At 40.0% G+C, this 12,235-nt stretch overlaps 1 protein-coding gene across 1 annotated transcript in view; it reads right to left on the bottom strand.

Moving 5' to 3' along the window:
* LOC136780648 (uncharacterized) overlaps positions 1–12,235 on the bottom strand; it is a 236,409-nt gene that overhangs the window by 32,083 nt on the left and 192,091 nt on the right. The window contains exon 6 of the mRNA XM_066739165.1: positions 2,027–2,121. Coding sequence (XP_066595262.1) covers positions 2,027–2,121 — 95 coding nt within the window. The remainder of the gene's footprint in view (positions 1–2,026; positions 2,122–12,235) is intronic.

The raw sequence follows: 12,235 nt of genomic DNA, 5'->3' as shown, positions 1-12,235 counted from the left end.
ATCTATCATTTATACATACTTACCAGCCTACACTTATGTGTTTTCCTGTTCTAAAAAACTGCTACTGTTATCACGAAACTTTATTTATGAGAATAGAAAAAAAATGACAAATAATTAGAAAAATTGCTACGCGAAGACCGTTAACCTCCATTCTTCCTATCCACTCCGAACTGATTTAGAAACTATATAGTTATATACTAGAGAAAGTACATATTTTTAGCATAATGGAGCTTTTAAACAAATACAATTGACAGGGCCAGGGATCGATGATAAGATTCGCGAAACACAGGTGGGAAAAGTTTTGACCAGCTTCACTTCACGGTTAATTCTATTTTATGATTTTCATTATTCAAGACTCATATTTACTCATTGAATTCAATTCGAATTCACTTACGTTATTATGATTTACTGAACGAATGCGTATCTAGAGTCTGCGATGGGAATTTATTGGAAGCAAAAGCCACCCTAAAAACGAGCAAGAAAGAGCGGCGAGCATTAAGAGGGACAGCGTCCAACGAAGGGAGTAGAAAAAGATAAAGGACCTATTCTTTCCCTATCTTCTGCATTCTCTTTCAACGTAGGCTATTTTACAAGTCAGACTTCTTGAATATTCAGATTTATAGTAGATACTATTTTACAGTTACCTCTCTAATACATGTTTAAAACTGATTATTATTGAAATAAATGTTTTTCCACATTGCGGACATCTCAATGCACCGATAACACGTTGTAATACCTATAGGCTTGAAGCAAAATCACAAATCCCTCCTTTCAGAGTGTAAACGATATGCGAAAATGTGAAGCGCGCGAGAAAAAATGCGATTGTTATGGTGATACTCGACATGCTCTTTCGTGGCCTACTATATTTTTCTCAGAATCGTCGTATTCCGGTTTGCACAACCTTTTTTGCGTTGAAAATACTATAATCGTATACCAAATAAGTCTCAAGATGCTTTTTTGTAGATCACTTAGATTAAAGTACAGTATAAGTAAATCCATGACTATATTCCAAGTCTCTCCCTCTCTCTCTCTCTCTCTCTCTCTCTCTCTCTGTCCCTTAATCTTTCTTTACTTTAGGAAGTTCTACTATAGTCGATCGATCGGTGCGATTGAGAGAGAGAGAGAGAGAGAGAGAGAGAGAGAAAAGTCAGAAGGAAGGAGACGAGTTCACATGCACTCGAACATGAATTAAAGTTTTAATTTCTCTAAATCACTGTTCAGCCCCAAGCGCTTTTCACCAGACGGTTCGTTACTTATAGCTTTTGCCCTTCTTACCGCTTTTTCCCTTCGCAGTTGTCGTCCTGCCCCACTACCACTCGCCCCTGCTTAAATCGAACAGAAATCGATACACACTTTCTCCAATAACCATCGAGACTCGCGTAATAAATCTCTTCCACATTTCGTGTACCATTGTATTTAAAAAATTAAGATTAATAATGCAAAGTGGAAAGAGAAAGCAGACAGATAGAGAGCTTGTTTTATAAATGAGCTATATATGCTGGAATTTGGAATCTGCATTTTTTTAACCGATTCAAAGCATTAACGTCTGTGGGGTGTAGCAAGGGGTTGTTCGTTTAAAATCATGACGTTTGTCGAGGGTGGTGGTAGCTGGTTCGGTAACGGGGGCGTTAGTATTAACGTTAGGTGCCACCAGCCGGGCCACCTACAAGAACTTCCTACATCCGTTTTCCTCTCCTCGCTGTGACATATTGTTTCCATTCTGCTCTCCGGCTAAAGCGCAATAAAAAAAAACTGACATAAATATCGTCCACCGTTCTCTCTCTCTCTCTCTCTCTGGCAACCCGTAGCCTAAAACCCGTGGCTGTAAAGCCTGTGCAAGAACAGAGAAATGTGGAGGATGCCAATGTGCTGTAAAAACTCTAAAATATAACTAGAGCCGGTGCTATAAGCGATCTGGACTAATTCTTTCGAATTGTCAACAATTTATAATTCTATTTTAAAATACCAGTAAAATACTCGAGTCTATCTGGTGGTAGAGGCTTATTATTGGTTTTTGGATACTTACAGCGTAACAGGTTCTTCAGGGCTAGATGGCAAGATAGATAGCGATGTAGCGGTTAAACATCGTGAAGTTCCTGGCGATCTCACTCGATCGTCCACCTAGAAAGAGATTTTCTAATAAAAATCAGGGAATTAAATTAAGGAAATACGGTTGGTAAAATTTGTACGTTTGGATCTAAAATAAACGGGGTCAGAGTGCGATTGTGTCAATATTCTAAAGCGGTTTTCGCGAAGCTGTGAAACTTGCAAGTTTTGCACTCATAGGCAAATAAAGAAATGTCACAATGGGCGTTTGAATTCTTTGCACGATTTCTGGTATCGCCAATAGGGAATCGTGCAACAGGTAGACATGTCCTGGAGGCATCATGCTACAGAGAGCACAAGCGTGATTCACCGCATAAGTGAGTTATCGAACGCACCCCTTTTTCCCTATCCAATTGCGAATACTCGAAACCAAACAGGATCCAGCAATTTCTCATCTGTGTTTAATGGCTGCCAATAAATCGTCGAGAATCTTATAAAACTAATCGAAACAATCTAATATCCATAAAAATGATCATCGAGACGATAAACTTGATTATTAAGTTAATGTACTAAATTACTGAGGGTAATTAATGTTATGTTTATATTTCAATAAATTTTACATTCTTTTTTTTTATTAAAACGTAATTAAGGAATTGTAACAGTGTTTAACTAGTGAAACACGTTCGCATTTATACAGGCAACGATTTTTATTGCAATTCTCTGTGGTATCAGTATATTTTTGTAGATTTTGCAGTTGGTATTCCATTACTCTTATTCAAGAGATTTGGAAACCCAGCAATATACGTATAAAATGTTTGTATATTCAACTAATCGCTTTAATTAACATAAGAACATATTTATATTAAAAATAAAATAATTATATAATTTGTGTCCTTAAAAATTCTCTAACATCATTCAATACATTTCGCTTCCTTGCACACTAATCATTGCTTTATTATTGTATTTATAAAAAAATCAGTAAATACTTGCAAACCTTTAACAAAATGTATAATAATCATCGATTTTTTTATTAATACTTATAAGACATGTATTAATAACATCTTTCGCTAGAGGTGAATTTCTTGCTTGATTTGCAAGGGATTATTAATGACGATGAAGCGCTCTGCGATGATTGCCGAGAGAAACAAACGTACCCTCGGGCAAGTGGACCAAACTCACAGCGACATCAATCTGAACGAGCGAGTCTCGCCCCTAACGAGCCACTGAGTCATATAAATTTTATTGCCATTTCATAAATCCCACCGACTACCGTGAATAACCGTCCAGCGTTCTCTCAGAGATTATCAGGAACGTATAAAGTTTCCAAATGTTACACCGTTACGGTTCGTTTGTCCGTTTTAAATGCTACTAGTAAAATTTTCAGCTACGATGTGAAAAGTATTATACTATAATAAACTATTCCTCTTTATTAACAAACATATACATATAGTCAACAAAATCCGCAGTAGAAAAACAGTATTTACCAAGAAAAGCCACAGGGATCGCAGAGGAGACACAGCCAAAGGCGATAATGAAAATCCGAATGTTTGATTACTGATTCAAGATGAAAAGTGTAGCTATATGAAATTTAAAATATTCTCGGATTAAAGGCGTTAGTGAAGAGCGATTATCGACAGACGGTGCTCATCAATTTTCCCCGCAGAGGTCGACGGGATCTATATAGAGACAGGACGAGAAGTAGGATCGAAATGTAATTAAGAGAGCAAATAATCCGAGCCGAACAAACTCCGTGAAATGGATCAAAGAACTCGAAAGAGCCGCGAGGAAAGCGAGACAGAAAGGGGGTATCGGATAGGACGCTGGAAGGGAGTGAAAGGATGGAGGAGGAGTTGGTGGGGGTGAGAGTTAGGGGGTGGGCATGAACTACGAACAGATCAGGCTGGTCCTGTCATCGTGCTGTCTAGCCCCGAGCAGTAGGGCAGCCAGCACGAGGGCTCCCAAAGACCCTCGATAAATATTTCCGTCAAGTGACCGGGGCTGGAATTCAAAGAGAGGCAAAAGGTGGAATCGGGAGCCGGTCGACTTCACTCACGCCACCGTTGGTCCAGACTCTTCTTCGTTCCCTCCCCAATGCGAAAAACAGCCGGCTCGCCAGGAGTAGAGTATCCGCTCGCAGTTTCGTGGTGTATATAGAGGGCTGCCGCCCGAAGACGGTGGACTGGGATGGACAAGCTATAGTCTATTTGCGTTACGTTACGTAGTTGCGCGTTTAATCAGCCATGTACCAGGAAAAGGCGCGTTTGAAGGAGAAAGTGTGCGAGGGGAAACCGAGAAACGAGTGCTTTACAGATGGGAGAGTGCAAAGGGATAGGGTGGAGGGTGGCCCAGAGATCTGAGGACCCACCCTGACTTTTGGACGACCGGTATCCGGACTATCAGATGCCAAAAGACTCTTTGCAAAATGCAAACAGGCTACTTCCTACTCCTCGAAGGATTTTCAAACATATATATGTATATAATGCTTCTGTGAATATAAACAAGTTGACAATGCTTTGTGATTTTCATATATATATATATGTATATTCGAAGTAATGGTAAATTTTAATTGACATAATTGATCGTTTCTGCTATTAGAATTATGGTAAGGTATAGGGGATACGCGTGGAAAGTGCAAAAGGAGAAAATCAAACTCCTCAGAGATGTCGATGGCGTGACAGATTGCCTCCCAGTATTTTCCACCACATATATCATCGGCACCTACCAACTACCAACCCTTAGTTCTACTTGGATGCTCACCGCCGTCGTCTGCCTTAATTGGTATCGCCTACCAATCTACTTTGAATCACCGTTCAGAAAATTCACGAATATTAAAGATGTATTTTCAACGATCGTATAATATATTTGAATAGAAATTCGGAGTTAAAGTATTATATCTCTGGGATAAAATAAATCAATACTATCTCATATGAAAGTGATATGTTTATACTTTTCTAATAAGAAGTTATCGCGGTAATATGATTTTATCAACTAAATATAAACATCAGGGATTTCCTCGTTTCAATACAGTGGAATGAAAAAGCAGCAGTTTTAAATTCGGATGATGTATTGGTAAAAGAACGAAGGGTCAATGACAAAGTGCCAACCGCACTTTGACCGTTGGAGATGCGATTAGGGAAAAATTCGTTTTGTTTTAACGGGGGTGAAAATTAAATACCGCGGTGTGTCCACCCTTTACATCGGACCATCTAATAATTCATACAAGGAATGCAGAAAGGGTGAACCTTTTTTCCGGTGCCCGTACGGAAAACCAGAGACGTCAACTCTAAGAGGGGATAGAAAAATATGAGAACATGTTTATCTTGAGATTTGTAGCTGCTTTTGTTTTTGATATACAATATTTCAATTTCCCAAAAATAATCCTTCCTTAAATTATTTATACAAACTACGCAAGCTTTTTATAAAACTGTAAATGTACAATTGATAAATTTCTGAAATCGTTAAAAGAATGTAAAGCATAAATCGCAAAAAATAAATCTTTAGAATAAAAACTTTCCTCGTAGTTTTAATCTTCATTATATATATTATTACTGGATATTACAGATTTTGAGAAGCGAAGAAGCGAAGGACCTTTAGGCAAAGAAGAGAATTATACAATGGAGGTAGCAGAGATTCGACTCCCTTCCTTCTGAGGTCATATTTGGGATTAAGGAGACGGTGGTTGCAGCCTCTAGGATGATAGTTGCGATCACAGCAAAAGCGCCTCGCTAAACCGGGAGTCCCATTATCTTAACAAATCTAATCTCATGCTGGGTGTTTATAAATGTCTTGTTTCCTACCAGAGCGGTCGTCTGCAGAGATACAAAGGGGAAGAAAACGCAGCTACATTTTGTCTCGTTATCTTTTCCCCAATCTGAACTACAGACGAATACTAAATACTTTCTTCTCTCTTGTAAAGTGTAAGAAATACCAAGAACTAATTTGCGTGTTGTTCTTAGAAGAAAGAAAAAGATAATTGCGCAGGAATGCTTATTAAGGCAGTAGATTTCCTTGAATATGTATGCAGGAGCACGAATGGAATCTAGCAAAGGATATAGCATAGCACACGAACATGAGCATGACATTAAGGCAAGGCCAGCTTTTGGCGGTACGTATAGCCCTGCGCATCCTACTAGCAAAACCATGAGCTCTAATCCCTTAAGAACAATAATAAGAATCCTTTCCTCGTTGCTTCACGAATCAACGCTGAAACTACATCCTCGTACGAAACAGATTTCGGAGAGATAGAAAGAGTTAGAGATAGCCCTAACCAAATTCAAGATTTCATGGAGGGTTGAGACGTAATTTTCCATTCAACCCTCCATGAGATTCTGTAGGACCAAACATAAAAGCTACTTCACGTGTTCTCCTTCGACCCTCTCCCTTTCATGCTTCGTCAAAACTTTCAGTGGCTAATTCCATATAACGTTCATCAAACAATATATACATAAGTCACCATACGAGAAAGTACATTAATTTTTTGTCTAAGAAAGCATCTAGTTTCCAGAGAATAAAAATAGAAGCAGTATTTAAAAAAATGTCTATTTTCGTAAGGAGATATTTTAATTCACTGAAAGCACTTTTAATCTATACGCGCGAGACACTCTTAAGATACAAATTATAAAATCATAGCTGAAAGCTGCTTTCAGAATTCATCGCATACAAAGATCGTCGAAGCTGGTACAAGAAGGTTATGCTAGGTTCGTACTCCTGAAGCTCGAAGTTGAGACTCTTCCATCCAGCTTCATCCCCGATATAATTTGCACACAAAGTACTCTGGAGAAGTATGCGACATGGTATAGGAAAGATATAAGGAGCTGAAGGTGTATGTGCATTATGTATGTAGCATATTTGAAAACATTATGATAACGCCTTTTCCGCGGGGCAATCAGCTTGCACTTTACGCTTCTTTCGGAGGAACGGGAAAATATATCCCCAATGACATTCATACCGTATAAGAAAATCTCGTTAATAGACGAATTGAATTAATGTTAATTAAAAAGTTCATTCGAATATAGTATATATACAAATCTGACAACTATTGGTTGGGCTATAAAGTGAAATGGGAGGAATTGTTCTTTTTCAGGTAATAAAAAGCCCGTCACGTAGTAGCAGCCTTGCGACCATGAAGAAGGAGGGAGGGTGGACCAAAAAAGAAGGGAAAGAGTACTGATTCATTATTCAATCTGGGTCGAGTGATTAGCATGCACCAAGCTTGGCGACTTCATCCTCAGATCCTTCTAAATAATGTAAGGCGTAACGCCGCAAGGACTTGCTCGAGCCGCAGACATCTTATAAGATCCCGAGCTTACTAAAATAGCAGTTTGTACGTTGTCTTAAGATTAAGCTACAGTATATTAAACAAAATACTGCCCGGCATCTATGTCATATTGCTAATTAATCGCGATAATATTCATAGTATTTTTATACTCTATATTATAGTGTTTCTAGTATTTAATCAATGCGGTAGAAATTACTGAAAAATTGATCAGTAACACGAATGGAAGAACTTTATGAAAGCTTGTATTGATTGTTAATTGGAGAAAGGAAAAATATACGGATGTCGAGTAATTTATTCTTAAATCAAGAAGATTTCCGCATCGACGTAGAAATTTCCTTTCAGCGGTAGCCGCGAGGCAATGGTAGCGGGAATAAGGGACGACGAAGAAGGAGGAGGAGGAGGAGGAGGAGAGGAAGAAGAAGAAGGCTGAAGGATAAAACATTTTTAATATAATTAAGTGGGAATCTCTGTGGTCCCGAGTGCCCTCTCGGGCGAAGCCGCGTCGTTTCTGTCTTTGGCGACGCCCCTGTCCTCACTGGTGGTCTCTTAGCTCGAGATCTGGATGTAAGAAGGGTTGTATTCAGCTTGCCTCCGGGGCATGTTAATGCACTCCAAGATCTTAGCACTTACACTCCAACACGCCCGAGTCGAGCTCGTTGCCGTCGTTCTCCTGCTTTTCCATCCCCAGCCATTTTCTCTTTCTCTTAAACTACCCCCGACCAACGCTCTCGCGCCTCCAGAGGGCTTTCACGGACGACGCCTTAAATCCGGATCTCTGCCTCCTGCCACCTTCTCCAAACCCTCTCTTTCCCACCTCCTTTTCCTCCTCTTGCTTCTACACTCGTCTTTCTTTACCTTCCTATAACCACTCCTCTGCTACTACTACTACTACTACTACTATTTCTTCTTCTTCTTCATCTTCTTAACCCAACGGATCCTACCCAACGCCAGCAGCAGTGTCGTTGCCTGGCGTTATTCTCCTAGCTAAAACGCGCAGGAAACAGATTTGCCAAATGTCTACTTACTGAGATAAGACCACCGTAAAGTACGATCGAGAGTACCTCGTGTTCCAAATGCATCCCCGCTCTGCTTAAATTTTACGAAAGTAATTGATGAATCCACTGCAACTCCGAAGGTATTAGAGAGTTGTCCTTTGCCAACCGGTGGACTTAGTTGAATGCAACAACGTTTAAGGAACTAAGTACCTCGTTAAAAGTAATTATCTCCTGATAGTTTTCCATGCAGCAGTGTAAAAGAGTACAGAATAAAATAATCGTTCAAAGAATTTTTTAAAAATAGTTCGTCAATTAAGTCTGTTCCAATAAAAACATTGCCAATCTAGATTTATCTACCGAGTGTCGCGACGAATAAAAGAAAATAATGAAATTTTTAAAATTCTTAGGGTTAGGTAGTTTTTAAAGTGAGAAATCTGCAGAAAAGCTAGAACTCTATTAAGAGATCAAAGCATTCTTGTTCTTGCGCACGATTTCTCTCCAAGAGGAGAAAGAGGTGTACATTAGCAAGGTCGAATAACCTATCGAAGAAACAAGAGACCAAGGAGGGGGCGCAAAAAGAGACGGATCATTCGTCGGAGAAGGGTGAGCGTGGAAAGAAATCTTAATTAACGAGGCTATTGTTATAGCTGTGAAAGCGAGATGGAATTTTAGTCTGAGCAGAGAATCGAAAGTGGCATGGTGTGGCATAGCGTGGCTCAGAGTGGCTCAGCATGGTGTGGCTGACTGACAGCAAAATGAAGAGGGGGATCGTTTTAGTCGGGTTAAAGGATGCAAGGAAAAAAAGTGGTCAGTTTTTCCAAGGCCCGTTGGCTCACCGGCCGCACACGACCACCGTCAGTGGTGTGCGCAAGGGCACACAAAGCCCTTGACGGATGGGTAGCCACCAGACTGCGGCACACCCCAGTACGAGTGACCACCTGTTGAAGCTTCTGTACGCACCTGTGAACCTACGCACGAATCATCGTCCATTCTGTTGACTAGCGATCTCCTCGCGTATCATCCCCAATTTTTCCAATATACCATCAAAAATTAATCATTTCGTCCAGCAATCAATAGCCTAAAGCATGTATATATACACACGAATAAAAATTCCTCTTTTCATCTCTTCGATAAAATTCTAACGAGAAAATTCACAACGAATCTTTGCATGGAGAACCTTTACAGTAGAAATAATACGATCATTATAATTTTTCGTACGAAGGTCAAAGTTTGGTTGATACAAAATCTGTGCTGTTATTTAATATAATAATATCTGTCAAGTATAATAATTATTTTTCGGTGATTGCAGCTAGGCGCGATAAAAAGAGGCTTTACAGGCTACTTTATGTAGTAATAGTGAGAATAAAAAAGGATGATTGAGGAATAAAACGTAGCGCTTCGAGGCAATGACAGTTGCATGCATGCAAAGTGAAGAATCGGTTAACGGCAGGCTGCATGGCTGACAATTCCAATCGTTGCACGCTGTCAGTGGCCTATCGCGAAACAATTGTCAGTTGGAGCGTTTCGAATGCAAAAAAGGGCTTTGCAGGTTTTCACCGGCCGAGCGTTCGTCAATTCGGAGAGATCTGCGTTTTTTCCACAGCACTCTCCCCTCCCCCCGCTCCTCCTCGCTCTTTCCATCGGAACATGACTCAGCCGCAGTCAGAGAACGACAGGGACGCTTTATTTCCACCCCTGTTGCGATCGTTCCATTTGTTTCGCGACCAACATTGCGTGCCTCACGGCGACAAGTGCTCTCCTCATCCCCTCCCTATTTCTCATACCCTCTGTCTCTGTCTCGTTACCATTTCATCCCATTCCCGTTATTTATCTCTCCACCGTTCCGTCTTCCTGCAAACCACGCCAGATTCCAGCGTTCACCAACGAATCGAGTCGCGTTGCGCCGTTATCTCCGCGTATATCCGAAGGTATATACGCTTAATGCGTCACGCCAATATATTTTTCCTCCTACACACTTGCACTTTTTGACGAATGAAACCAGCACCCACGCGTCCCACCCCTATCCCCATTTTTCACCAACTCACGACTTGGCTTCGTTTGATTCATTTGTATAAATTAATGTAATAAAAAGGAGAATAAAAATAATAATTTTAAAAAGTCATTCAACGTGGAATTGATTTGACTTATTTGCGGTGTACCATGTAAAAGCTTTTGAATGTGTTAGAATCTGCAGTATTTCACACATCAATACCTCGTATCTATCAGTAAGCTGAGGCCGCTCTATCCATTACGCAATCCAATTGCATGATAATCCTCTCGGCACTATTCACGACCCTCCATCTACCGTTTTGAACTACTTCGTGGCCAATCTGCAATCATCGGATTCAACCGCCGTGTCATCGCATAGAATATATGATTGTTTCTTTCTCGTTCATGGTAATTTCGAATTTTTATTTATCAATTTATAAAAATATAGCAACTGTTTTTATAAATTCATTTCGTATGCAGATGCTTTTAAGTATATTACTAAATAATAGCTGTATTTATCGTGATAGCAATAGAGAGACACTAATCGATAGGTGCAAATATTAATTACATGGTACTAATTAAGCATAAATTAAATATTTAAATACCAGAAGCTGTGCTTTGAATTTTCAAAAGATAGTGTAGATTTTAGACACAAAAATAAAATAAAGCATAAAAATTCAGATTATATATATGATTCCTCTTACAAAAGAAAGTATGCATGCATGTATGTGCGTGCAGGTGTAAGAGAAGGTACAGAAAATTAGGAAAAAAAAGGGAAAAGTTTGGGTTCGTTGCAGTTTCGTCAATCGTCGAGGCTATTGCTGCAGAATTCCCCTTCGTTTGGGCAATGAGACGATCAATCTTCAATCTTGGCGCAATAGTTTCCACCTACTACTCCTCAATTCGTCTCTTCAGGAGTTGGCTGTGGTGGAAGGGGATTGGATGCTTGCCACGAAGAGATGGCCGCTTGCAGAGCGAAAGGCAATCGGCAAAGGAAGTGACTCTGAGTCGAGGTCGTTGCTTCACTGGGCAGCCTTTTTCAATTTCTGTCGGCCGATTTGCAGGCCGGCTTAACGTTTAAAGTGGCGGCTCGTTAATGATAGTCCAATCCTTCGAGGACTTTTGCGAATCGAGTATACTTCAAAACCAGTCTGCTGCTCGAATCGTGGCGACTTCGATCCGTTAATTGGTGTACAACTCTTCCATCGATGTCCTTTTCCACACAGCCTGTTTCAACCACCTCCTCCTCAACTCCACGTTTCTGATTCCATAGTGTAGAATCAACAAAGCAGCAAATCCAGAATTTTTTGATATAATTAGCCAATGAGCTATATATATATATATATATGTCCTGCCAGCTTTCAGCTTTCATCAAGAATATATAACCTTCGATGCTTTTCATTCTTCCACCACCAAGTTTCCCCCCTATTTCTCTCCACCAACCTCTATATATCTCTAGATTTTCTGTTCATAAGCATTTATGCTTCAAAGCATCCGAGTAACTCGCTTAATCGCGAGCCAGCTAATTTTATAAGTCTTTCAAAGTAATCTGAACTTTCGCTGTTGGTATTTTGGTATTGTAACTAATAGAATTTGTAAAATGTCCAATCGACTGAAGCATGCAATAGGTAGGAGGTCTGGTTATTGTTACAGAGGAGGAGGAAAAGGCAACAGAGATGGGATCATTACAAGTATTCAAATCGATTACAGAAGAAGCAATGTAAAAATTATGCAAATGTCGTTTACAAGTGAATGGGACCCTCGCGGCGAGCGAGGCTACAATTAGGCAGGAGCCAATTCAATATCGAGGGCCATTCGAGGGAATATTCAACGGGACGGTATTAAATGGCGGCTGCTTTGGTTCCTGGTCCTATACCGTTAGTCTTACCACTCCCAATGCTACAAAGGATCGAGAAAACTACGTTAA

This window comes from Prorops nasuta, unplaced genomic scaffold (assembly GCF_024137725.1).
Source record: "Prorops nasuta isolate Cenicafe-Biocafe unplaced genomic scaffold, Cenicafe_Pnas_1.2 PNAS00019, whole genome shotgun sequence".
Taxonomy (NCBI): domain Eukaryota; kingdom Metazoa; phylum Arthropoda; class Insecta; order Hymenoptera; family Bethylidae; genus Prorops; species Prorops nasuta.
This window is presented reverse-complemented; position numbering and strand designations above follow the sequence as displayed.